The sequence below is a fragment of the Pavona decussata genome, unplaced genomic scaffold, assembly GCF_977016875.1.
Source record: "Pavona decussata unplaced genomic scaffold, jaPavDecu1.1 SCAFFOLD_22, whole genome shotgun sequence".
Lineage (NCBI taxonomy): Eukaryota > Metazoa > Cnidaria > Anthozoa > Scleractinia > Agariciidae > Pavona > Pavona decussata.
Genome location: NW_028145445.1, coordinates 632856 through 659212, shown reverse-complemented (window position 1 = coordinate 659212; position 26357 = coordinate 632856). Strand labels below are relative to the sequence as shown.

At 38.1% G+C, this 26357-nt stretch overlaps 2 protein-coding genes and 1 long non-coding RNA gene across 13 annotated transcripts in view; 2 read left to right on the top strand and 1 right to left on the bottom strand.

The window, feature by feature from the left end:
- Nucleotides 1-26357, top strand: part of LOC146486014 (uncharacterized) — a 370416-nt gene that overhangs the window by 35346 nt on the left and 308713 nt on the right. For 7 of the 11 annotated variants that reach the window (XR_014860722.1, XR_014860715.1, XR_014860726.1 and 4 more), the window contains exons 7-10: nucleotides 1544-1672; nucleotides 4589-4682; nucleotides 4812-4899; nucleotides 5701-6486. This is a non-coding gene — a long non-coding RNA (uncharacterized LOC146486014). Of the gene's footprint in view, nucleotides 1-1139; nucleotides 1192-1543; nucleotides 1673-4588; nucleotides 4683-4811; nucleotides 4900-5700; nucleotides 6487-26357 lie in introns of those variants that run through there. The other 4 variants (XR_014860731.1, XR_014860730.1, XR_014860705.1 and 1 more) reach the window with 3 other exon arrangements.
- On the bottom strand, nucleotides 14570-17950 carry LOC146486027 (neuropeptide FF receptor 2-like). Its single transcript, XM_085101685.1, has one exon. The coding sequence runs from the start codon at nucleotides 17044-17046 to the stop codon at nucleotides 15865-15867; it is 1182 nt and encodes a 393-aa protein (XP_084957811.1). The 5' UTR covers nucleotides 17047-17950; the 3' UTR covers nucleotides 14570-15864.
- LOC146486026 (uncharacterized) lies at nucleotides 23447-26126 on the top strand. Its single transcript, XM_085101807.1, has 2 exons — nucleotides 23447-23938; nucleotides 25389-26126. Exon 2 carries the CDS (start codon nucleotides 25392-25394, stop codon nucleotides 26115-26117), a length of 726 nt encoding a protein of 241 aa, XP_084957933.1. The 5' UTR covers nucleotides 23447-23938; nucleotides 25389-25391; the 3' UTR covers nucleotides 26118-26126.

The following is a 26357-nucleotide window of genomic DNA, read 5'->3' as shown; positions in this document are numbered from 1 at the left end:
GGATTTTTGCAGCGCCGCTTGGACATTCAAGAAATGCAAGAACTTATGCAAACGTATACGGTTTTATTTTAGTACAATGTCGATATCTCGCGGCATTGACCTTTTTTTATTACGCGCGGTTCGAAAAGCCGAGAAGCTCCCTAAATCCAGTATTTCATCAGCATTCAGTGATAAACTTACTATATAGTGTGTACACTCGATAACCTGATTTTATTAGACCAGCGAGAAGGCGAAAAACGAGAAATCCGCAAGCTTCAAGAAGCGGTGCGACTGTTTAGTAACAACGCTGAGCGTCCTTCAGAGATGCTGGAATGCATTTGAGAAAACTCTGCCATAGTGGCAAATCAAAACTGCGTTTGCCACTCGCAATGACCATAATTGTATAGATAAATGAATACCTTACAATAGATTTTGTAGTTTGCCGCAAATCTTTTGGATTTTTTTCTACTGCCCGCTATTCGAGCCCGCTAATAGACTACAACTAACTCGCACATTTGATCTCATATTTATTCGCTTCGCGTCTCACTGTTGCTCAATTTTTTCCATCCAAAGTAAAACACTGATGTTTGATGCTGTTTGTCCGTCGAATTCTCCGTTTTTGACAGTTGAATTCCATATGAACAAACAGTACGATTGAAATCAAGAAAATCCTCGCGAGTTCATCCAAAGCCAGTTGGTGACCTTTGCCATTTCCAGCGAAAGCAGATGTGCCGCGAAATCGTTGTCTATTTTAAACAGACTTATCCCTTTACCAATTTTCCACGTTTGGTGGACGTATCTTGTTAACTGCACAGGATTTCTACATCCACTCCACTCTGTCCGCTTAACTTCTGTGCTTCCGGAGAGTCCACAGAACGTCCCATCGCCGGTCGGCCGCGCTATCAACAAAAATGTCGTTTTCGGATGCTAAAACACTTTTAACCTTACAAAAATCGAACTTATATTTACAACAGGAAACAAAGATTATAAAAAGTGAAGAACGAAAAGTGGATGATCCAAATTCGGACGCGATTTCAACAGATTGTTCCACCACAAGGTCGCATCGAATTTAGTGTCGACCCGTACAATTTATTTTTGAGCCGGTCTGTTCGCGCATGCGCTTGACCGTGAACTAATCACAAGTGCGTTTTTCCCTCTAGCTTTTCATACTTTTGATCATTGCCTGATCATTTTGTTGAAATAAACAACGAGGTATTTCTCTATTCGTTTTGTGAGTTTTAGCATGTACCTCAAGACGTACCACTTGGAAGACAGCTGTTCATGTTATATGTAGATGCAACTCAATGTTAGAGAGTCAGATGTGAGCGCTAGCCGAAAGGGGTCTGCCAAAATAAGGTCTAGGGGCCGGCTTTCCTCTCCCTCTTTGTCGGACTGAGCACAAGACCATCTCCGCTGGCATAAGAGACCTGCGGTGTCAGAGGTTTCTTTTGTCAGGACTGTTGTATTATTTCAGAATAAAAAGTAGCAAGATTAAAACATGACGTTTCGGCGACAACATGTAACATGATGATCACATTAACAGGATGATTATATTGACTTTCAGGCCTTCTTTGGGAAGAGAAATAAGCGCGCGGTCAGTGGATCAGCGATTCAGGCGATCGACAGAACGGTATCAGTTGTGACTTTGCTGGGGAGCGAATGGACCTGACAGGAAAACAACTTAAAGGTCTCAGTAAGTCTTGAACAATCATGTTTTATTTTATGTTGTTTCTTTTAATTTCACTGTCGTGTTTGCTTTAGATCGAGAACGAAATATTTTCGAATTAGCGATGTCATTGATTATTCTAGCTGTGAAGTTGTTCGTTTCAAGAACCATCGCCGGCTTAACTTATGTTGTCGCACTTCTTTGTGAGAAAACTTGCTTTCAGTTAAATACCGTAAGTTTACCTAGCTAATCAACACAATCAGACTTTCTGCGAATGCCTTAAGGTGGAGTTCCACTGTCGCGTAAATTTTACCTGCGTACAGACGTGAATTGAGCTGGCTTTACGTACGTAAATAAAATAAGACGCGATGTATGAGCGGCGTGCGTAAATGTAAAAAGTTGAACAGCATTCAACTTTTTACGTTTACGCACGCGACTGATACATCGCTTCTTATTTTATTTACGTACGTAAAGCCAGCTCAATGCACGTCTGTACGCACGTAAAATTTACGCGACAGTCGAAATCCACCTTTAAGAAGTTGAACAGCACTCAACTTCTTGCTCATACATCGCTTCTTCTTCTATTTACGTACGTAAAAACCAGCTAAATTCACTTCTGTACGCACGTAAAATTTACGCGACAGTGGAAATCCACCTTTAGTTACTTTCTGAAATAGGCCTTATCACGGTTTTGACGGGTAGGCAAACAGGCTTGAAATAACAGTGTTTGTATGGAAATCCGATGTTAAAAAATTTTCATAAAACATCGCTTCTGAAAAATAACAGGTTTGAAATAACAGTGTTTGTATGGAAATCCGATGTCAAATAATTTTCATAAAACATCGCTTCTGAAAAATAACAGGTTTGAAATAACAGTGTTTGTATGGAAATTTGATGTCAAATAATTTTCATAAAACATCGCTTCTGAAAAATTCATAAATTGGAAACTTTTGGCACTAGAAAAAGGATTTTAAGAAAAAAATTGGAGGGATGTAACAGTGACGGAAAGCGTCCAGTCGTGTTTTGAACTTTCCATACATTTCCCTGTTTTTTTTTCTGCGAAATATATTTAGTAGCTGCTACGTTAGCTTTTATGCATAAGCTGTTTACTACGTAATGTAAAATGACCGGCGGTGACCGCTTAATACACAAAAAGTTGCCTCTAAGACGTTTACGGTCTTTTTATGGAGTTAACATCTTGTTTAGCTTGAAGCAAATATTGTCTCTCATTTTAAAACACAGTCTGTGCACTGCTGCAAACAAAGGGAGAAAACTGACTGAGCCTCCACAATTTAAACGCACTATATCAGTGGAGCGAAGCATTTGCAAAAACACACTCGTTATTTAAATACAATTTAAGCCTTTTCAGTATTACTGTGACACGTTGCATAGCTCTATAACACGCTACAACGATTACTAGAGATCTAAAAAACCAAATAGCCGTGCCAAGAAACACAACTTCTTGTGACAAACACTAATATCCGGGCCCGGCATTGCAGCAATTACAGAATGAAGCTCATTGCACGATACAAGCAATGATTAATTCCTGTCCTAACATTACCCAAATCTCAACAAGAAAGGCAGTTAAAACTATCAAGCACTTAAAAGAGCCAAGCCAAACCCAGCTGAAATGCCCTATGTGGTATAAAAACAACGTCGTTGAACACACGGAATAAGAGGTCATATTCAAAACGAAGAGAATTCAAAAGAGGAAACTGAAAAATCATTAGGTGAAAATGACCTGTCGGATGATGAACATATGATGGTTAAATCCAAACCCGCTACAAATACTTGCGAGCAGCGCAGGCTTTTAAAACCAATTGATCCCTTTAAAAAAACACACTTGTATAAGCTAGATTTAAAAAGGCTAAAACACGCGCCAGAAAGTGAGGTAGGCTTGTCAGTCTTTATTTACACACCGAATTCTAAACCATAGGCAGCCCAACTGACAAAATCATTATTTTCATAAGAAAACTGGTTATTGGTACTGGCTTTCGCTTCAAAAGATTTTCCAAAGTAGTTATTTGGAATTCACATTGAAGGAATATTTTTTCAGTCAATTAGTCGATTTTCTTGTGATCAGTGTGATGATAGAAACAAATTGAGTTTTCATTGAGGGGGCAGCTGCCCCCTCTCCCCCCGCGATATGTACGGCCCTGTTTTCCACAGTACTTTTATAAGAAAAGTAACGGGACAAGATAGGAGAATTTGTTCTTTGATATTAGCGGTCCTGTATTAAGCGGTCACTTAACCATTCCCCGAGGGTGACCGCTTAATACAGGTTCGACTGTATTTTAATAACTTCTCCACAGTACCTTTATAAGAAAAGTAACAGGACAAGATGGGAGAATTTGTTCTTTGATATTAGAGGTTAAAGGGTTAACTGAGATGAAAAACTGAACTTAAACGTCGATCTGTACGGATGCCAAGGCTTGGGTAGAATGAACAATCACAATCATTCATTATAAGAGAAGATAAGATAAGATAAGATAAGAACTTTATTTTACGTGGCACTCCACTTAGCTTAAAGCTACTTTACAGGAAGCCCACAAACAAACAGATAAAGTTGTAAAACAAAAGAAAGATAAAAATTAGCTAACAACCTAAAATCTAAAAATTTAAAAATCTAAAATATCCAGGAAATCCAATAATTCATGTATCAATACATGTGTTAGTATAAATTAAAATTTTAAATTTTAAAAGCCAACCACGATAATAAGCGCTGAGCGTTTTTCTTTTATAAAACAAAATTAAAATAATGAAAAGATTCTCTTGTCTGCTCGCGCATGCGCTTGACCGTGAAGCTTGGCCCTTAAGTGACTTTTTAGACTAATCACAAGTGTGTTTTTCACCCTAGCTGTTCATACTTTTGATCATTGCCTGATGATTTCGTTTCTCTGTAGGAAGCTTCCTTCTGTCATTGTCATATTCTTTTTGTGTCAGAGCTAAGAGAATACCTGCTAGGTCATGTACGGTCTCTGAAGAGTCTTGCTATGATGAAAGAATATGTATGGAAAGATTATGGCGTTAACTGGAGGTAAGCAATCTGAAGCTTAGCGTCTTTGATATATATACCATTTGCCGAAGGTGTTTTATTTTTTGCTAAATATTTGAAATTGCCAATGTAATTATTTACACTGCTGCTGGATTTCTGTTATTCATTTAGTGTCCCTACGCTGAAAAGAAAGATGTCATATTTAGGCATCAAATATAACCGTAATGAGAGGCCATCAGATGTCCTGAATGCTATACAGGTAAGTTACGCAATAACAAAAGCCCCAACGCTCTTGCTACAAGATAGGGAGCTCAAGCTAGGCTCCCTCGCAGACGCTCTTTTGACTCGTCACCCAATCTTTCCTCCCCAACTAGAAAAGATTGCGTTACGAGCCAAAAGAGCATCCGCGAGGCCGAGGGAGGCCACATTGTAGCAACAAGAATGCAGATTAAATTACTCAGATCCATTCTCGTCCCCAGAGATGCAGAATTGTTTTTATTTTATTTTTATTTTTATTTTTACGCGGAATGCTCTGAGGGGCATACCATGTCTGAAAATGGGTAGATTTCTTTCTTTTAACTGGATGGTCTAGGTTTGTTTCAGATATCTCTTTACACGGAATGCCCGCAGAGCAGGCTGTTTCTAGGTTTGGGTCGAGTATTTTTTTTTTCGTCGTAGTCACAAACCTGCAAATCAATTTACGCATTAAACTCTGTGCTCTCTCTGGGAACGAGGATGACTTAGACCTTTTTATTCGCCTGCGAACGCAGACGCACTACCGGCTGACGCTTCCCTCAACCGGAAATATGTCTGCGTTCGCAGGCTAATAAAAGGTCTATCAATTCCTAAAAAAAAATTGGCATGCGTCCATCGTCAAGTAAGTCCTCCCAGACTAAAATAACACACCTCGTGACTTGGCTAGCCATACCACCAAGCTCTTTTATGGAAAAAACAGCAGCCATATATATAGCTCAAAACTATATACAGCTCACCGGTTTGCATTGCTTATACGATAATCAGTAACTAATTCCAGGTTCTTTATATATTTTTTTGTTATCAGTTCGAACTTGATAGCGCAAGGAAACTGGTTGGCTTTCGCACTATGCAGTTAAGGTAGCGAATGCACCACGATCTGTTGGTCACAAGGTTAGTGTATAGTAGTACCGCGCCCCGTTAACGACCACCCAAAGTGCAAATCTTTGGTATACGTAGCATATTCTAACTACAGGAATTTCACTTGGTAAAAGTTTGGTATTTTGCCAAACTGATTTGTCGGGAAAAGGAGAGAGGGAGTTCCCTTAATAGGCTGTGTAGTTCCCTGCATATAATGTTTTTTCTTTTGCGCTTACCGAAAGTAACGGTATCATTTCTTTTCTAAGAGATCAGGTGCATGATATAATGACGCTGACCGATTATGATGCATTACAGGCGAGAAGACACCGTGTGTTACAGCGACGTCTATTTTACTCAAAGGTCTATATACTACTAATGAAAGAGACTATTAACTAAAGAATAATATCCGCCTAAGGCATGAAATAGTGATGCCCATTTTAAATGATAAAATAGTCAACAAGTAGTTACCAGCGCGCTACAAAGAAAACGTCAGCATTTCCAATGGAAATCAAGCGCGTTGCATCCTCACACAAATCAGATCCTCTACTTGAAGAGCCACGAAAATACTCGTGTGCAGGTTAACGGTTATACTCTATTTTCATTTGTGGCTTTCCCCCCGCGCGTATAATTTTTACCTCTTAATTATTCACTTCTTTCCTTTGTTGACTCTGTCTTTCAGGGTAGTGACTGGGTTTGGTCGATCGATGGATATAACAAGTTCCAGGCATTTGGCATATATCTGAGCTGATTTTCCACAAGGTAGCTACAGAAATTGACGTTTTGTTAACTTTTCTTAAGATATTTATTTATTTATTTATTTTTTTTTTTTTAGCGTTTCCTATTCAATTTCACATCAGTAAGTAAAGATTACATAAGTCATTAGCAAATATTTATAAAAAACAAAATATTTCTCTCGCCCCCCCCCCCCCCTCCCTCCCTCCCTTCCTCCCTCCCTTCTTTCCTCCCTGGTTTGTTAACCTAGCCCCACTCTCTCTCAAACGTCTTTTAACCGCTTAACGATTTAGCTTTGAATTCGGCGCGAGCTCTGAGCTAAGAACTAAGTCATTAGACCTAGCGTTTCGTTTGGCTTCCTGAAGCAAAGTTTTCCTGAGGACATCATTAAATCTAAGGAGGGAAGAAGTCTTACGAGTGCAGTTCCTGCCTCGTCTAATATGTATGCTACCAGTAGTCCTCTTTTAAGCTAAACGGGTAATTTTCTGTTACTCGGGCTTGGACTATTGAAGGCTTGTATATTGTGGGCTTTGCTTGAGGAGGTGACAGTCTTTGGCTTTAAAAAGTAGGTCTTAGGGATAATTTCTGTTCGGGCAACGTGAAATTTTCGCGAATTTTTCACCCAAATGTTGATTTCAACATCCGGGACTTAAGCTGATATGGAAAACACTAGCAAGAATGGGCAAGGATTTTCTCTTCAAGAAGCTTGAGTTTGAAAAGCTATTCTATTATTTTTCGCCGTTATAACTGTAGCGTTGTTAGGCTAGTCATCGATTAGTCGAGAAGTGCGATTTTATTCGGATTTCCGGACTCAATGTCATAAATAATTTCCAGATGTTCGTTCGGCGTGATTCTCATTAGGTCTTGAATTTATAATTAACACGGCAAATCAATTTAAAACGCTGTCTTGCCCCGATTAAGCTGATTCTTTTGTGGAAGGCAAGTCTTGAGCGCTTAAAGACCGGGTTTTGGTTGAGATTTAAGATGCGTTGGCGCCGTAAATAATTACCAAGTGTCACACTTGTTTAGTCGGATCACAGGTCATATGCCTCATTTCACTCAGGTGTCAATGTCACGTCTAATTCCAAAGAAAAGCCCCTCTTTTCTCTTTCATAGTATTTCCTGACCTTACTTTCTTGTGATAAGCCGTAACTGGAGTATTGTTAATGACTAGCATATTCCTTCAGCTTAGAAAGTCTCAAAATGTGCTCAATTTCTGTAGGCACCTTTTTTGAAAATCAGCTCAGATAGCTCAATGTTATAAGTCAAATGAGTCCAATGAGCTTGATCAAATGAAAATATATTGCATATGTTATAGCCCTGCTTGTCTAAATCACATTTCTTTTTTGTCAAGCAATGTAACTGATGTTAACAGATGGCCTTGAAGCCCGAACTTAGCCTGTCATTTCAGGATATGTTGTATCTAAGAGACCTGTTAGCCTTTGTTATATGGCACTCATTAAGAACATGATTTCTAGCCCAAAAATACAACTCTTGAAAGCACCGTTTCTTGTTCATTTGATTGCTACGGATCATTCTAAAGTGATTTTTGATGCAAAGCAGAATATCAATCTTTTCTTGGAAATTCGAGCCTATACCCTTGTGCTTATTAGCTCAATGTTATAAGTCAAATGGGTACAATGAGCTAATTAAAATGAAAATATATTGCATATGTTATAGCCCTGCTTGTCTAAATCACATTTCTTTTTTGTCAAGCAATGTAACTGATGTTAAAAGAGGGCCTTGAAGCCCGAACTTACCCTGTCATTTCAGGATATGTTATATCTAAGAGACCTGTTAGCTTTTCTTCTATGGCACTCATTAAGAACATGATTTCTAGCCCAAAAATACAACTCTTGAAAGCACCGTTTCTTGTTCATTTGATTGCTACGTATCATTCTGAAGTGATTTATGATGCAAAGCAGAATATCAATCCTTTCTTGCAAATTCGAGCCTATACCCTTGTGCTTATTAGCTCAATGTTGTAAGTCAAATGAGTCCAATGAGCTTGATCAATTGAAAATATGGTGCATATGTTATAGCCCTGCTTGTCTAAATCACATTTCTTTTTCGTCAAGCAATGTAACTGATGTTCACAGATGGCCTTGAAGCCTGAACTTAGCCTGTCATTTCAGGATATGTTGTATCTAAGAGACCTGTTAGCCTTTCTTCTATGGCACTCATTAAGAACATGATTTCTAGCTCAAAAATACAACTCTTGAAAGCACCGTTTCTTGTTCATTTGATTGCAACGGATCATTCTGAAGTGATTTATAATGCAAAGCAGAATATCAATCTTTTCTTGGAAATTCGAGCCTATACCCTTGTGTCTTCTGAGCTGATTTTTCAGAAGGTAGCTACAGAAATTGACGTTTTGTTAACTTTTCTTAAGATATTTATTTATTTATTTGATTTTTTTTAGCGTCTCCTATTCAATTTCACATCAGTAAGTAAAAAGATTACATGAGTCATTGGCAAATATTTATAAAAACAAAATATTTCTATCGCCACCCTCCCCCTCCCTCACTCCCTCCCTTCCTCCCTCCCTGGTTTGTTAACCTAGCCCCACTCTCTCTTAAACGGCTTTTAACCGCTTAACGATTTGGCTTTGAATTCGGCGCGGGCTCTGAGCTCAGAACTAAGTCATTAGACCTAGCGTTTCGTTTGGCTTCCTGAAGCAAAGTTTTCCTGAGGACATCATTAAGTCTAGTGAGGGAAGAAGTCTTACGAGTGCAGTTCCTGCCTCGTCTAATATGTATGCTACCAGTAGTCCTCTTTTAAGCTAAAGGGGTAATTTTCTGTTACTCGGGCTTGGACTATTGAAGGCTTGTATATTGTGGGCTTTGGTTGAGGAGGTGACAGTCTTTGGCTTTAAAAAGTAGGTCTTAGGGATGAGTTCTATTCGGGCAACGTGAAATTTTTGCGAATTTTTCACTCAGCCAAAGACTTAGTATATTTTTGTGGTGGAAAAGGGCGCTAACCCTTCCCTTTTCAAATGTTGATTTCATCATCCGGGACTTAAGCTGTTATGGAAAACACTAACAAGAATGGGCAAGGATTTTCTCTTCAAGAAGCGTGAGTTTGAAAAGCTATTCTATTATTTTTCGCCGTTATGACTGTAGCGTTGTTAGGCTAGTCATCGATTAGTCGAAAAGTGCGATTTTGGTCGGATTTCCGGACTCAATGTCATAAATAATTTCCAGATGTTCTTGTGGCGTGATTCTCATTACGTCTTGAATTTATAATTAACACGGCAAATCAATTTAAAACGCTGTCTTGCCCCGATTAAGCTGATTCTTTGGTGGAAGGCTAGTCTTGAGCGCTTAAAGACCGGGTTTGGTTGAGATTTAAGATGCGTTGGCGCCGTAAATAATTACCAAGTGTCACACTTGTTTAGTCGGATCACAGGTCATATGTCTCGGATCACAGGTCATATGTCTCATTTCACTCAGGTGTCAATGTCACGTCTAATTCCAAAGAAAAGCCCCTCTTTTCTCTTTCATAGTATTTCCTGACCTTACTTTCTTGTGATGAGCCGTAACTGGAGTATTGTTAATGACTAGCATATTCCTTTAGCTAAGAAAGTCTCAATATGCCCAATTTCTGTAGCCACCTTTTTAGAAAATCAGCTCAGATAGCTCAATGTTATAAGTCAAATGGGTACAATGAGCTTGATCAAATGAAAATATGGTGCATATGTTATAGCCCTGCTTGTTTAAATCACATTTCTTTTTTGTCAAACAATGTAACTGATGTTAAAAGAGGGCCTTGAAGCCCGAACTTAGCCTGTCATTTCAGGATATGTTGTATCTAAGAGACCTGTTAGCCTTTGTTCTATGGCACTCATTAAGAACATGATTTCTAGCCCAAAAATACAACTCTTGAAAGCACCGTTTCTTGTTCATTTGATTGCTACGGATCATTCTAAAGTGATTTATGATGCAAAGCAGAATATCAATCCTTTCTTGCAAATTCGAGCCTATACCCTTGTGCTTATTAGCTCAATGTTATAAGTCAAATGAGTCCAATGAGCTTGATCAAATGAAAATATATTGCATATGTTATAGCCCTGCTTGTCTAAATCACATTTCTTTTTTGTCAAGCAATGTAACTGATGTTAACAGATGGCCTTGAAGCCCGAACTTAGCCTGTCATTTCAGGATATGTTGTATCTAAGAGACCTGTTAGCCTTTGTTTTATGGCACTCATTAAGAACATGATTTCTAGCTCAAAAATACAACTCTTGAAAGCACCGTTTCTTGTTCATTTGATTGCAACGGATCATTCTGAAGTGATTTATAATGCAAAGCAGAATATCAATCTTTTCTTGGAAATTCGAGCCTATACCCTTGTGTCTTCTGAGCTGATTTTCCAGAAGGTGGCTACAGAAATTGACGTTTTGTTAACTTTTCTTAAGATATTTATTTATTTATTTGATTTTTTTTAGCGTCTCCTATTCAATTTCACATCAGTAAATAAAAAGATTACATGAGTCATTGGCAAATATTTATAAAAACAAAAAATTTCTCTCGCCACCCTCCCCCTCCCTCCCTCTCTTCCTCCCTCCCTGGTTTGTTAACCTAGCCCCACTCTCTCTTAAACGTCTTTTAACCGCTTAACGATTTGGCTTTGAATTCGGCGCGCGGTCTCAGCTCAGAACTAAGTCATTAGACCTAGCGTTTCGTTTGGCTTCCTGAAGCAAAGTTTTCCTGAGGACATCATTAAGTCTAGTGAGGGAAGAAGTCCTACGAGTGCAGTTCCTGCCTCGTCTAATATGTATGCTACCAGTAGTCCTCTTTTAAGCTAAAGGGGTAATTTTCTGTTACTCGGGCTTGGACTATTAAAGGCTTGTATATTGTGGGCTTTGGTTGAGGAGGTGACAGTCTTTGGCTTTAAAAAGTAGGTCTTAGGGATGAGTTCTATTCGGGCAACGTGAAATTTTTGCGAATTTTTCACTCAGCCAAAGACTTAGTATATTTTTGTGGTGGAAAAGGGCTCTAACCCTTCCTTTTTCAAATGTTGATTTCATCATCTGGGACTTAAGCTGATATGGAAAACACTAGCAAGAATGGGCAAGGATTTTCTCTTCAAGAAGCGTGAGTTTGAAAAGCTATTCTATTATTTTTCGCCGTTATAACTGTAGCGTTGTTAGGCTAGTCATCGATTAGTCGAAAAGTGCGATTTTGGTCGGATTTCCGGACTCAATGTCATAAATAATTTCCAGATGTTCGTTTGGCGTGATTCTCATTATGTCTTGAATTTATAATTAACACGGCAAATCAATTTAAAACGCTGTCTTGCCCCGATTAAGCTGATTCTTTTGTGGAAGGCTAGTCTTGAGCGCTTAAAGACCGGTTTTTGGTTGAGATTTAAGATTCGTTGCATGCATGGCGCCGTAAATAATAACCAAGTGTCACAATGTTTTTTCAGATCACAGGTCATATGTCTCATTTCACTCAGGTGTCAATGTCACGTCTAATTCCAAAGAAAAGCCCCTCTTTTCTCTTTCATAGTATTTCCTGACCTTACTTTCTTGTGATGAGCCGTAACTGGAGTATTGTTAATGACTAGCATATTCCTTCAGCTTAGAAAGTCTCAAAATGTGCTCAATTTCTGTAGCCACCTTTTTGAAAATCAGCTCAGATTTATCTGAGCTGACTTTCTAGAAGGTGGCTAAAAAAAAAGTAGGTCTTGGGGATGATTTCTAGTCGGGCAAGATGAAATTATCGGGAATTTTTAACGTAGCCAAAGACTTATTTTCTTTTCTTGTTGAAAACCGCTGTATCTGTTTCCCGTCTAATATTTTTTGTCAACATCCGGGACTTCAAGTTATATCGCCAGACACGAACATGAAATGGCAAGGATTTTCTCTTCAAAAAACGTGAGTTTGAAAAGCCTTTCGATTATTTTCGCCGTTATAACTGTAGCGTTGTTAGGCTAGTGATCGATTAGTCGAGAAGTGCGATTTTGGGTTGAATTTCCACACTCAATGTCATAAATAATTTCCAGATGTTCGTTCGGAGTGATTCGCATTACGCCATGAATTTAGAATATAGAAAGAAAAGAGGTTACTCATTTAAAGAAGAACCAAAGCGCTTTGCCTGCCTCGATGACCGTGATTTAGACGACCTCGTGGATGGAGCTGAAGCGAAGACGACAACTGATATATAATCAATAGCCGCCATTTGGCGCGAAAATATGCTCAGATATTTGTCTGCGGACATTATCTGTTCCGAGAAGCGAACAGTTTTCCGAGAGCGAAGCTCGAGGAAAACCATGAGCTTCGAGGGGCAGATAATGTCCAAGGACAAATATCTGAGCATATTTTTAAAGCCAAATGGAGGCTATTGTGGTTATTATCCTTCAAATATTTTTCGCAACATGTAGCAACGAGCTTGGGTATTTGAACATTTCGTTTAAGAATACTGTCAAAAACGTTTAGAGCGTGTTGTTTTCTGATACTGCTTTATCGACCAGCAGGTTTATCTCTCCTTCTGTCACAAAAGCAAACCGCGCGTTCCCTCATCTTGACATTAATTTTAATTGTAAACAAGACGCGCCTTGAAGTTTTTGAAATTGGGGAATATCACTTGGGGAATATTATCGGATATTCCCCAGTTTTAGCTGGGGTATATTCGGTCACGTGGGGCGTGTAGACCAATCGCGCGCGAGCAAAAATATTTGATGGATTATAAGCAACAATATACGCAGTAAACGCTTTTCAAGGTAATTTTTGCATCTGAATACTACAATTAAATTCTTTAAAAAAACATTCTTTCTTCTAAAAATGTACACGAAAACGAACACAAAACTATATGCTACAGACTATAAATGTTTCAAATCAAACTTTGTACGGCCGGTTTTCCGTGTTTTGGCTGTCAAATTTGCAAAAAATGTATTTTCTCTGAGACGTTCTCAGCGTAAAAATCTACTATTACCATTACTATTACTATTACTATTACTATTACTATTACTATTACTATTACTATTACTATTACTATTACTATTACTATTACTATTACTATTACTATTACTATTACTATTACTATTACTATTACTATTACTATTACTATTACCAGCAATAACTTCAAAAATCTGGATCCGCTGATTGTGTTATGATTCCTAAACAGTAAAACTTCCCAAGGCACGACGCGCCATTCAACTTTTCAACCATGTTCTCAGGTTGCCAAATTGGGCAAGTACGCCGGGGCAATTTCACGCCACTTTAATTTCAAGAGCACAGTGATCAAGCACAGTGACATTCATTTTCAGCTTAAATAAACTCTTCATCTTGAAGGTTTTTTCCTTACAGGATCCTATATTTTGAACATTTCTTCTAGTTTTCCCCGACCTTTCGGTATTTTTCTGCAAGATTTACGAGACTCAAAGCTGAAATCGACGTCAACTACACGGCGCTCGCCACAAATTTCAACTTGATTTTGACTTTATAAAACGAATATTTTGATATGTTCATGTGTTGTCAGATGCGCGCTCTCATTGGCGTAAGTAGCAAATATGATTGTCCAGAGCGTATATTGATAAAATTTATTTCAATCAAGAAATAAATAAACAAACTTTCTCTTCATTTCTCGAATTATTTTTGAGAATTTTTTTTTAAAAGCAATATACGACTTTTTTCTTCGTTTACATAGCCTCATCTAAACACTCGGGGAGTTTGGAGAATTCTCGAACATAACTGTCTCGAATTCTCCCAACCCCCGCCGTGTTTAGATGAGGCTTTGTAAATATGGAAAAAGTCGCCTATTACTTAAATTACCTCTGTCTTAGTAACTTTGGGAATTATCACCCCCTACGTAGGATTATCACCTCTCTCTTAATAACCGGGGAATGGGGGGGGGGGGGGGGGGGGCGATGGGTTTTCTTCCGAAGAGAAATGTCACCTCTCATAAAGCACCGTAGGGATTCCGACCCCTAAAAAAATGGTTGTCAGTGACATAGCTACTATATTGGGGTACTTCGTCCCTTACCCCTATTTCCCCATAGATATTATTGTTGAGTTGTTTAATTGACTAGTAGGAGCATTGGGTTAAAAGCATTTTAATCTTTTCAAAAAACAACGAAGATTATCTGGGCATGAATGCCTTGTTTTAATATTTGATCCTTCTTCTTGAAAAGATTGTAACCGTATTTAATATACAGGAGCACATTCGGTTCTGATTGTAAATAAGATACTCGTTCCTCCAGTGCACCTAAACGCATTGGTACGGCTTTCTCTGAGAGCTAACTATGGAACAGCTGTGCCAAATATTAATTTTTTCATTTATGTTTATACATGTTACAAAATGGAGCTTGAACTATCAACAACAACATTTTTACTAATAATTATTTTAATTTTCACAAAAACTACCCTCCTATTTATACACCTTAAACCCTTCACCTATTGATAGTAATTGGTACAGACTTGAGAACCCATTCACCCGGGATTTCACAAAGGTTACTAGTGAAAGTGTTGAAACTAAACAGAACCGCAACGCATCCCTGCGGATGGTCTAGACTATTTTCAAGAAACGCCTTCAGCCGTTTTTTTATGAGTCACACTCTGTATGGTCTCACACAATTCCTGTCATGTTGACAACCTGATCTTTTTCAGCCGTCTTTACACTGGAAAGAATAAAATGAATAAAATGCATTTCCTAACTGTATTCACAATGCAACCGGTCTGTTTCCCGCAGTGTTTAGCTATTACAGAAAGGCCATCATTTAGTACGATTTCACAAAGTTTTTGTCTGATATGCAGGTTTCCATACACTGGAGACAGTATAAACTTCAGCGAATACAAGGTAATGAATATTTACATAATCAATGCCCCGTTTTAGGCTTCCAACAAGTTTCGCGCTAAAAAAAACAAAAACAAAAAAACAAAAAAACAAAGACAACAACTTAGTGTTGAAGATGAGCAGTCACGTTTAGGGTAGATATTAAATAAATGATACACAACGTGCTGATGAGTCCCTTTTATAACGCAACATATGAAGTATTATCAGTCATCAGCAGGGCGAATCTCTCAACTGGCAGACTGTAAAAAGACATACGTTTGAAGGCATTATACGGGTGACTTGAAAGTCTTTGAAAATGAACTTAATGGAATTGAAATCTTTCGTCTTTTCCATTTTCGGCCAGTTAATATAAGTTGTCCCTAATGTCATTTACAGATCCTCCGAATACAGAGTCAGCAAAGTCAGTTTTTTAGGTTAGGAAGTCTCCGTAATAGACATATTCTTTCTTTGTTATCATTTGCCCTCCTCCGCCTCCTCCTCCTTTTTCTGCTACTGTGGGGGCACTTCTGCAGTTCTTCTTCCTCGCCATCGTTATCCCGTCCACATTTGTATTCTTGATCATTTTCTCCTTTCCTTCTGTCTCATACTTGCTCTTCCCCTTCCTTTTGTTCGTCTTCTATTTCATCTCCTTGGTCTTGTTCAATGACCCTCAGACAGATACGCTCAGACCCTGAGCTAGTAGCACGTTTCCTAAGACTGGTAATTCCTGTCGTCATTCGAAGACTACTGGTACCAGCTCGGGCAGTAATTATTTCTTTAAGACCGTTTCGGTAGTTCTTACTAAAAGAAAAACAGATGCATGGATTGATGGCACTCCACGAATACACCATGAAGAGTGAAACAAACGGAATCACGGTTTTAAATGCGCAGATAGGTGGATTCTGCCAATGCCACAAGAAAATTCTAATAAAGATTAAGACAAACATTGGACTTATACATACAGCATAGGCTGTTAGTATTGCTACTGATAAACGGATAATGTGTGTATTCTTTTGATATGAACCGGATCGACCGCTTATGGACATACTTTTCCTTTGTTTGTGCCTCCATTTCAAAGTCCAAGCTATTGTGCAGTACAAGATAGCGAAGATACACAATGGTACCAGGTAGAAAGTAATGAATACTGCCGTGAGATATCTCTTGTGAATTTCCACATGGTTAGCACCCCAGCGCTGCAAGCAATAATATAAATTTCCATCGGATATCAGTTTGAAAGTGTAAAAGTAAGGTGCATGAACAGCAATGGCTATAATCCAGGTACAAGAAATGCAGATAAAACGGACTTTGGACGAGATTAGTTTTATCTGCAACGGGAACACAACAGCTATGAACCTGTCTACTGAAATCAACAGAAGGCTTTGGATGGAGACCATCAAAGAAACATCAGGGAGAAAGTAGCAAAGCTTGCATAAGATGTTCCCAAGCACCAAAGGGGTATGGACCATAAAGGCAGTGGAACCTGAAATAATACGTACAATATTCACCGGCATGATTGTCAAGGGAGTGAAGAGATCAGACACGGCCATGTTGAGAACATAATAATTAATCGACCTTCGCAGTTGCTGGTTTTTGCAGATGACAAAGATTACAAGGGAATTTCCGACCAGAGATACAAGGAGAATAGTGAAATAGCCCAGGACCATAAGTACCGTTTCTGTCTTGGAGTCTGCGAAAATGCAACTTTCGTCGGTACTGTTGGGAGATCCACTCGTTGTAGATGACCCAGTGTTGAACGGCAATGTCGAGTTCGAGTTTTCAGGCATGATTGTGTTGCTTGCTCTTTGACGACGAGAGATCTGACGAATTCCTCTCTTGAATAACAGTGCTCAGTTTTGTTTCACCAGTTAGCAGATAAACAAGTGCATGACTTTACTTTGCGTGCTGACTTTCAGAGTATATCGGCGACAAAACGGACCGTGGGGTTTTGGTTTTATCGACGACGGAAAATTAATATCATTGACTAAACATTATAGTTGTTTAAATTTAAGATGTCTTTCAATGACATTTTCAATTTGGTGTTGTGTCAATATGACTTTAATATTTTCTTTTGTTTGGCTTAATTGCGATTATTCGAATTCTTTGTTTTAACATACTACTCTCAGAGTATAGGCTATGGTAGATGTTTAAAACCTTGAGGTTTGAGGATGGTCGAATCATAAGTCTTGGGTATTCAAATGAGAGTTTTTCTCGAAATAATGTTTAATGGGTTTTTGGAGTAAAAGAAGTAATTAAGTTTCATGACAAGGAAACTGATATTGCGAGAACTTCTTCTTTCTTTTTTTTTTTTTTTTCAACTCAAATTACACATTTAACATCTGCGAGACATGGAAGTGAAAGGTCTGCATATATTAAAAAAAAACAGATATTTTTGTCGAAACACACTAAGAAATATTTCTTTGGGGACAGAGGAAGTTCCTCTTCTTGTATAAACCCAAGCGATAAAGTCATTTTGCGTGGCTTTTCTAAGTGGATCAGTATACTGGAGGCGCCAAAATGTTGACTGAAGGACGGAAAGTTAGACTAAATCGGACAACTGTGTTCCGTGCATGTTCTTTGCCGAGAAAGACTTACAAAATTTTTTTTAGAGGACACTGAGGAAGTTTATCTACTTGTATGAAAACAAGCGATAAGGTCATTTTCCGTGGTTTTTCTAAGAGGATCTGTAGACTGGAGGCGCCGGCGAATTTTGACCAAAAACGGAAACATTTAACGGGATCGGTATAAAATTCAGCATCCATAAGACATTTATTTACCCCTGTACAACTGTTTAAATCCACAGGTCTCTTTTGAAGTCGATTTTCCTTTTTCTCTTTTAGACTTCAGTCTGCGGTAATTCTGCGTTTTCATGACCGAAAGAGAGACATTTTAGGGGTTTGGCTATGTAGGTATAATAGCAAACACACTCAACTCCCCAAGATAACGGGAGAACATTAAAATGTCACGGAAGACCTCCTTGATATAAATTTTAAACTAAATTAAGAAACATTTGAGGAGTTTGAAGCGAATGGTATCCAAGAGTTGACATTTTGCTCCTTGTTTCATGAAGTCGCCGAAGCATCACATTTTTATCGTTGATCTTTGCTTGTTAATTTCTTTCAGTTGAACATGTCAAATAAAACATATTTATAAACATTACGTAGTGAATTTTGTTGTAGGAATAAAAATGGCGAAAACAATTGTTGATGAAGAACAGAGTAATTTGTTTAGAACCAACTTATGACAACTGTTTTCCAGAATGTGTGAAGTAAGAGAACCACAATCAGATGTGCACTTTTCAGGTTAAAGTTTGCCCGTTTCTTAATGATTAAACTTAACAGATGAAATTTACATATTGCCTGAAAAAAACTGCTAGCAGCGAGGCTGTCACATAAAACTGTCAACGACCTGCTGAATTCTAGACATTAATTTAAAGTTGCTTTTGTAATAAGGCCATGTAAACGAATGAAATGGAGTAACACAAGCGAATGTAGAACGCCTTCGTCTCTATCAGCGCGCGTTGGCGAAGCCATTTGGTGGGTCGAGAAAACATGAGGATACTATATGCCACTGAATCCTACAGAATATTTTTTCAAAAGAAATAACATGAATTTGAAATAAAATGAGATTATATTTTTCTCGCGTCTGAGTCTTTGAATCGTTGAAAACACGCAAACAAATTGTGCTGTAATGTATTCCAAACTTGGGTTAAATATAAGAGGCTCCACGCTGAATAACGTAAGTTGTTAGCCGGTATGAAAAACCCGTCTACACATTTGTTTCCTCAGGTGATTGTTTTATTTTATTTTATTCATTTATTTTTTCTGTACATGTATGTGAATAAATGGAATTGAATTTAGTTCAACCGCAGCCAATTGTTGACTACATACGATAGCAAATACTGCAAAAATATCTCCGGGAGACAATTGTCGGATTTCGTCCAACTTCCCGGCCATCAGTAGAAGGCGAAACCAAGCTTGTCATAAAAACGGTTTTGATCGTGCTCTGGTTTTCTTTAAAAACACAAAATTGGTAAGAATGTTATATTCTGATCTGTCAATTTTGCGACTACCACGGAAATTGGTGGCAATACGAGGGTTGGGACGTTTACAAACACTCAGGATTAGCGGAATTCTTCAAAGGATAACTGAATTTGTCTCCGACAGCTTACAACGACTGCAACCTAATATTTTTAGAGTAAAATTAATGCACAACACGTTTACCGTGTTTAAAAAGCATTGTTACCTCACACGTTTTGATTATTTAGTTAACATATTCTAATTTCCTGTCTTTGTAGTTTGCGTATTTAGTTCTTGGAGTATATATATATTTTTTCTATAATTAACAGAATGAACATCAGATAAGTCAACGTGCCTTGAGCCTTTTGTTCAATAAATATTTAATTTTTAGCCAGAACTTGATAGTTAATGTCTCGCCATGCATTTTATCAGGTCTCCTTGTCTTGTCTTATGTGTTTTCAAATGATATGATTATTGCACGTTTATTACAAACCATTAAACGATAATTAGAAACTAGCAGTTTCTTTCTGTACACTGATGATCACGTTTCCTAAACGATAGCGGCGCCATTATGTTCCAATAGCTCGGGAGTGTCACTGTCTTGTGCTTTACCTAAGAGCGCAATATGCACCGTCAGAACCGGTAGTGAGATATGATCAGTAAAATTCCAACTTGGACATCTGCTATAAACTTTCAATTTCTCCCCTCCCAGAAAGCAACAAACCACCACCTGTATCCCTCGCCCAAATGCACTACCATGCTGCATAAAACGCGGTTTAACTCTGTTAAACTCTGTTAATACGCCTGGTGGATACTTGGTAAAGTTTCATACACACATTGGCTCTGATCTACCGCACTCCTACCTCGTGTGTTAGAGGGCCAAGTGCTTTATGGACTTAGTCTTAAACCCAGCAAATTTCTCTGAGCCTTGTCTGGTAAAAGTAACAACAACAACGATAAAACTAACAACAGTAACCTTTTTTCTTCTAATAACAAAATGAGAGAAAGAAAAGTTGGAATCCACTTGCGATCCAACTAGTCGCGGCGGGCGCAACGAAAACAAACATACCTGTTACAATAAAAGAATAAGTACAAAATATTAATCCACAAACTCTATGGGCAATCTGGTGTAAAGTAAAGCGGTCTCATTTAGCTGACATGATTCTACCATAGTAAATCGAACACTGGAAACTACGATATATATATATTTTTTATTTTATCTTATTATTATTATTATTATTGTTATTATTATGATTATGATTATGATTATGATTATGATTATGATTATGATTATGATTATGATTATTTTATTTATTTATTTATTTTTTTGTACCGAACGGCAGAGCACTGATCAGCAGGACGCCTTCACTGACTGTCGAGTGACAATTACTGGGAAATTTGTTCAAAATTTACATATGTCTAGCTACAAATAATTTCAAATAAAAATGTTGCCTAAAGTTTTTACGACTGTAAAAGACAGTTGTTAGATCAGAGAGGTAGCCTTTGCTTAAAACCCCCGACATCACGTTTCTGCAAATGCTCATTTAAATCGACGTTTAATATATACACTTTTGTACACCTTTCCTATTGCTTCGCTGGTTCAAATGTCCGTGGTTTAAGGCCATTTGCTTTGTACAACTAGAAAGCGAAAAATTAAATAGTAAGAATACCTTGCAGCTTACCGCAGCAAGTGCTGCGAAAAAGGTCAATAACTGAAAGTTTTCCCAACTGTTTTGATTAGTGAAATCTCCCAAAACAACGGTTTCTCAACAATGTGTTGAAACGTCGTAGCTCAAAAATTGATAGAAATAGAATTCCAAGCTATCGTAATCAGTAAACAAACAATCAATTCCACTATTGTCACTTGGTTTCTGCGTCCTTCTGTTTAATTTCAGACAAAATTGAAGTTACAACGTTTCACATCGTTTGCTCAAAAATTAAAAAAAATAGTTGCTTGGTGGAAGTCGCCGCGGGCGATTGACTCGTGTAATTCCGAAAAAAAAATGCTTACTTCGTATTATGCTATGGTATTTTTATCGGTATATGACCCATGACATGACTGTTTCCAAAGTGAATACAACCTCTCAAATTAAAGTAAGTTCCTTAACATGACCATTCCTTGTTATCATTCCTCTTCCACTTCCTATATGTGGCCTTCCTCCTCCAATTCTTTCTTCAGTACTTCTTCTTCGTCAGATCGTCGCTCTGTCCTGACTTCAGTAATTTCTTGATAATCTTCTTCCCCTTCTTCCCGGGGTTCCTCGTGCCCTTCCTTTTAATCGTCTTGTTTTTCATCTTCTTCTTCTTCTTCTTCTTCTTCTTCTTCTTCCTTCTCAATGACCCTTAGACAGATACGCTCAGTGTCTGAACTAGTAGCACGTTTCCTAAGCGTCGTAGTTCCGGTCGTCGTTCGAAGTTTAGTGGCACCAGATCGGGCAGTAATTATTCCTTTAAGACCGTTTTGGTAGTTCTTACTAAACGTAAAACAGATGCATGGATTAATGGCACTCCACGAAAAAACCATGAAGAGTGAAACAAACGGACTAACGGTTTTAAATGCGCAAATAGGTGGAGCCTTCCAATGCCACATGAAAGTTCTAATAAACACGTAGACGGAATGTGGAGCTATACAAAAGGCATAAGCAGTTAATATGGCTACTGATAACCTGATTGATTTTTTTTTTTTAAATACTCAACTTTATTTCAATTCTACGTCATGTTAACATTCCTTTCATTTAAGTATTTTTTTTAACATTTATATTTGATAGGTGATAACACATATGTATATATGCAAAGTAAAACAGACATACAAACAGTATCCTGATATACAGCCAAGGAAAATTAAAAGATTACAATTAACATGCACTGTCAAAAACACGCTCTCTCTCTCTCTCTCTCTCTCTCTCTCTCTCTCTCTCTCTCTCTCTCTCTCTCTCTCTCTCTCTCTCTCTCTCTCTCTCTCTCTCTCTCTCTCTCTCTCTCTCTCTCTCTCTCTCTCTCTCTCTCTCTCTCTCTCTCTCTCTCTCTCTCTCTCTCCTCTCTCTCTCTCACACACATCTACGGAAGGCTACTTAGACGAAAGAAAAAAAAACCTAATAGATACAATTACGATTCCTTGTACTTCAATTAGAGCATTGATCAACTACCTGATTAACTTTTTCCATTTTTTTAAATGATAAGTTAATTTATCTCTTTTCCTGGCAATATGGAGCTCAATAGAATAAACTCTCTTCGTTTTGGCAATGAACCCTTTTAAGGAAGGCTTGGCGTTTTGGCATTTCCGAGAATAAATATAGTATTTACCCAACAAGAGAATATGATTGATTAAAGTAAAATCGTCCTGAATGTCGAATTTCCCAAAAATTAGATCAACTTCCTTTAATTCGCCAACGTAGATATCCTTATCTCGGAGCCAGGACAAGACATGTTTCCAAAATTCACAGGACTCCTTACAGGAAAAGAGTAGGTGTTCGATGGATTCGTCCTCTTTTTGGCAGAAAGTACATAGCAGTGATTGCGTAATGCCAAACCGAAAGAGCTTTTCATTTGTAAAAACAATTCGATTTAGAACTTTGTACTGAAATTCTCTTAATTTAGAGTCCATGGACGAGCAGAAGGATAAAGAATAGACCTTCTCCCAATCGACAGCAGAGTGTGGGTATTTATCAGACAATTTCTTTTGAGCAGTAGGCACTTACTGCTTCTTCGCCTGGAACTGGCGGTAAATTTGTTTAGAAGTGACATCAAAAACTTGATGTGAACCGGATCTATAGCTTGTGGACATACTTTTCCTTCTTACCTCCTTTTACCAAGCTATTGTGCAGTACAAGACGACTAACACAAAAATTGGTACTAAGTAGAAGGTAATGAATACTGCCGTCACGTATCTCGAATGGATTTTATCATGGTTAAGCACCCCAGCGTTTCAAGCATTTATATGAATTTCGGTGCATGAACAGCAATGGCTATAATCCAGGTATAACAAATGCAGATAAAACGCACTTTAGACGAGATTAGTTTTATCTGCAACGGGAAGACAACAGCTATGAACCTGTCTACTGATATCAGCAGAAGGCTTTGGATGGAGACCATCAAAGAAACACCAGGGAGAAAGTAGCAAAGCTTGCATAAGATGTTACCAAGCAACAAAGGGGGATCGACCATAAAGGCAGTGGAACCTGAAATAATACGTACTATATTCACCGGCATGATTGTCAAGGGACTGAAGAGATCGGACACGGCCATGTTGAGAACATAATAATTGATCGATCTTCGAAGCTGCTTATTCTTGTGAAACACCAGAATTACAAGGGAATTTCCAACCAGAGACACTAGGAGAATGATGAAATAGGCAAGAACCATGAGTACCTTTTCTGCATTGGAGTCGGCGAGAATACAATGTTCGTCAGTACTATTGCGAGGTCCATCTGTTGAGGATGAGCTGTTGTACGGAAATGTCGAGCTCGAGTTTTCAGACATGATTAGAGACCTTTCGATCCGACGACGAGTACGAGGACGAATACGAGTTTTGTCGCGCGCGCATACTGAGCATGCGCATTTGTCATCACGCGGTCACGCAACTCTGTCAACTCGTTGCCGGCCACTCGTCGACAACGAGATTTCTGGCTAAAGTCGTCCTTGTGACGACGAGTTTACAAAGGTGAGTTTTTCTTGCTCTTTACAGAATTCTTTGACCTTATTTTTATGTGGAACCAAACCGTAACCTCGTCTGGGATGTCCTTGGTAAAAAAGGAAAATGTTTATGGTAAAAGGGATGAGAGAAAACAAGATTTTGTCAATCTTGTTACCCTTTGTAAAAAGTCTAAGATTTTTGGCTATGCGCCAAACCTTTAGGTGCAAAATCGGCGTAATTTTTCGTTAAAAATTTCGTCACTCCATCTTTCAAGTCAAATTTGCCGGTTTCCCCGACTGTAGATATGATATTTTAGATATAATTTTGCAATAAATGTAGTAATATTTAAGAATTAATTCGGGTAATTAAGGATTGAAATGATAACCGTGTGTAAAGAAATATATAAAAATTACAATCTATGCTTAGGATAGGATAGGCTCAACGGGTCAAAACCTCTCTTGACAAAACGATACCCTTTTTAAATCACAATATGGCTTTCGTGAAAAGCATTCCACTCAACACGCTATTGTTGACATTGTTGATATCATACAAAACAATATGGACCTAAAATTATTTACTTGTGGCCCAAGCTCTTTTTAGATTTAAGAAAGGCCTTCGATACCGCCAATCATTCAATCTTACTAAAAAAGCTTAATCATTATGGTATCAGGGGCATCGTTAATGACTGGTTTTCTTCGCACCTGCTTGGCCGCTCACAAGTGACTGAATTAGATTCCAACTTATTCTTCATTAGTAAGATCTCATGTGGTGTCCCACATGGCTCTGTTCTTGGTCCTTTGTTATTCCTAATTTATATCAATGATTTTCGTTTTACATTTTTGCAGATGACACAAATTTGTTGTATGCCGACAAAAATCTTAAATCTCTTGAAGAAACGGTCAATAACGAACTAGTTAAAGTCTCGTTATAAAGGGAGTGTGAATTAAATTGCCCAATTCTTCCTATTTTTTTTCTCCGGAACATGTAGTCTCTGTTAACTATGCTTTCGTTATAAAGGGAGTGTGAATTAAATTGCTCAATTCTTGCAATTTTTTTTTCGGAACATGTAGTCTCTGTTAACTATGGTAATAACAGTTTGTTCATTTTCATACAGAATTCCCATCAAGTCTGTATTCAAATTGAGGGAATCTAGATGGAATCAAGTAAAATTTTTAAAATGTTAAACCTAGCAAACTAACCCATATTATCGTGATATAGGATAGACGCGGAAAAGAACATTAGACCATGCACCACATCTTGCTGTTCAGTAGTTTAGAATAGCTATACCCAGGGAAGGGGGGGGGACTAGATTAATGGGGTGGGAATGCTCGTCATAAGAGCATTTTTTTAAGCTTTGATTATCATTTACAGTTCTGTATTATCTTTGTAGTTTTGTTTTAAATTTATGCTTACAATGAGCTTTTCTTTAATAAAAAAAAGTAATGGTAAAGTATTACAACAAGTTTTCTTTGTCTAGATAATGTCTACCAAGCGTGAGATATTCATTTGGAAAAAGGATGACAACGTCAAATTACTGAGAGAGATCATCCATGAGGAACCATACAAATTTCCTCTTGGGTCAACTAAGAGGGGGGCAGCATGGACCAAGATTGCTGATAACCGGGTACAACGCGGCCTTGTTAAGGCTACTCAAAGATCTGTTCGCAATCGGTTTAATTCATTGATGGAGGAATACCGTACTAGAGAGAAAGATAAGAAGATGGCGAGCGGGGTTGAGGTAGAGTACGATGAAGTGTATCAAGCTCTAACAGAAATAGATGAGCGAATGTCAGAGTGGGAGGAAAAATCACAAGAAAAAGAAGCAACAGAAAAGAAAACTGCTGAGGATATGAGGAGGAAGGCTGTGGAAAGGTTAAGCAGCACAAAGAAAAGGAAGAAGATAGATGAAGTTGCAGCTGAAGGTGACAATTCTGATGATGGAATCTCACCAAAAAAGAAATCAAGTCACACTAATCTGGTGACCATGATGGAAACCTCTATTGAAATGAAAAAAAATGAGCAGGAGGAGCAGCGACATATTCATCACAGAGAGCTAGACCTGAGAGCTGCAGTATTGCAGCAACAGCAGCAGTTCCAGTCAATGCTACTCCAGCAACAGCATCAGTATCAACAACAGCAAGAAGCCATGAATATGGCTATGCTGAACACTATAAACGAGCTGATGAAGCGAATCAAGAACCCCTGAAGTTTAACGACAATTTCACATGAATCTGACATTGCATGAAATTAAGATTTTGTACCATGATTTTACTGCAAGGAGCCCTAAAGTGTGGCTACTTTTAACTTATTCACATCCATTCACACACAATACTATCCAATCAGAAACCAACTGAAGAAAAGCTATCTTCAGCTTCTCAGTTGGACAGTCTTCACGCATGAAAGAATGTGAATTAAAAATTAAAAGTGGTGACACTTTTGGGCTCCT

What these genes read in the sequence shown, in the direction of transcription:
- LOC146486027 (XM_085101685.1), bottom strand. Translation starts at nt 17,046, where the DNA reads ATGCCTGAAAACTCGAACTCGACATTGCCGTTCAACACTGGGTCATCT.
- LOC146486026 (XM_085101807.1), top strand. Translation starts at nt 25,392, where the DNA reads ATGTCTACCAAGCGTGAGATATTCATTTGGAAAAAGGATGACAACGTC.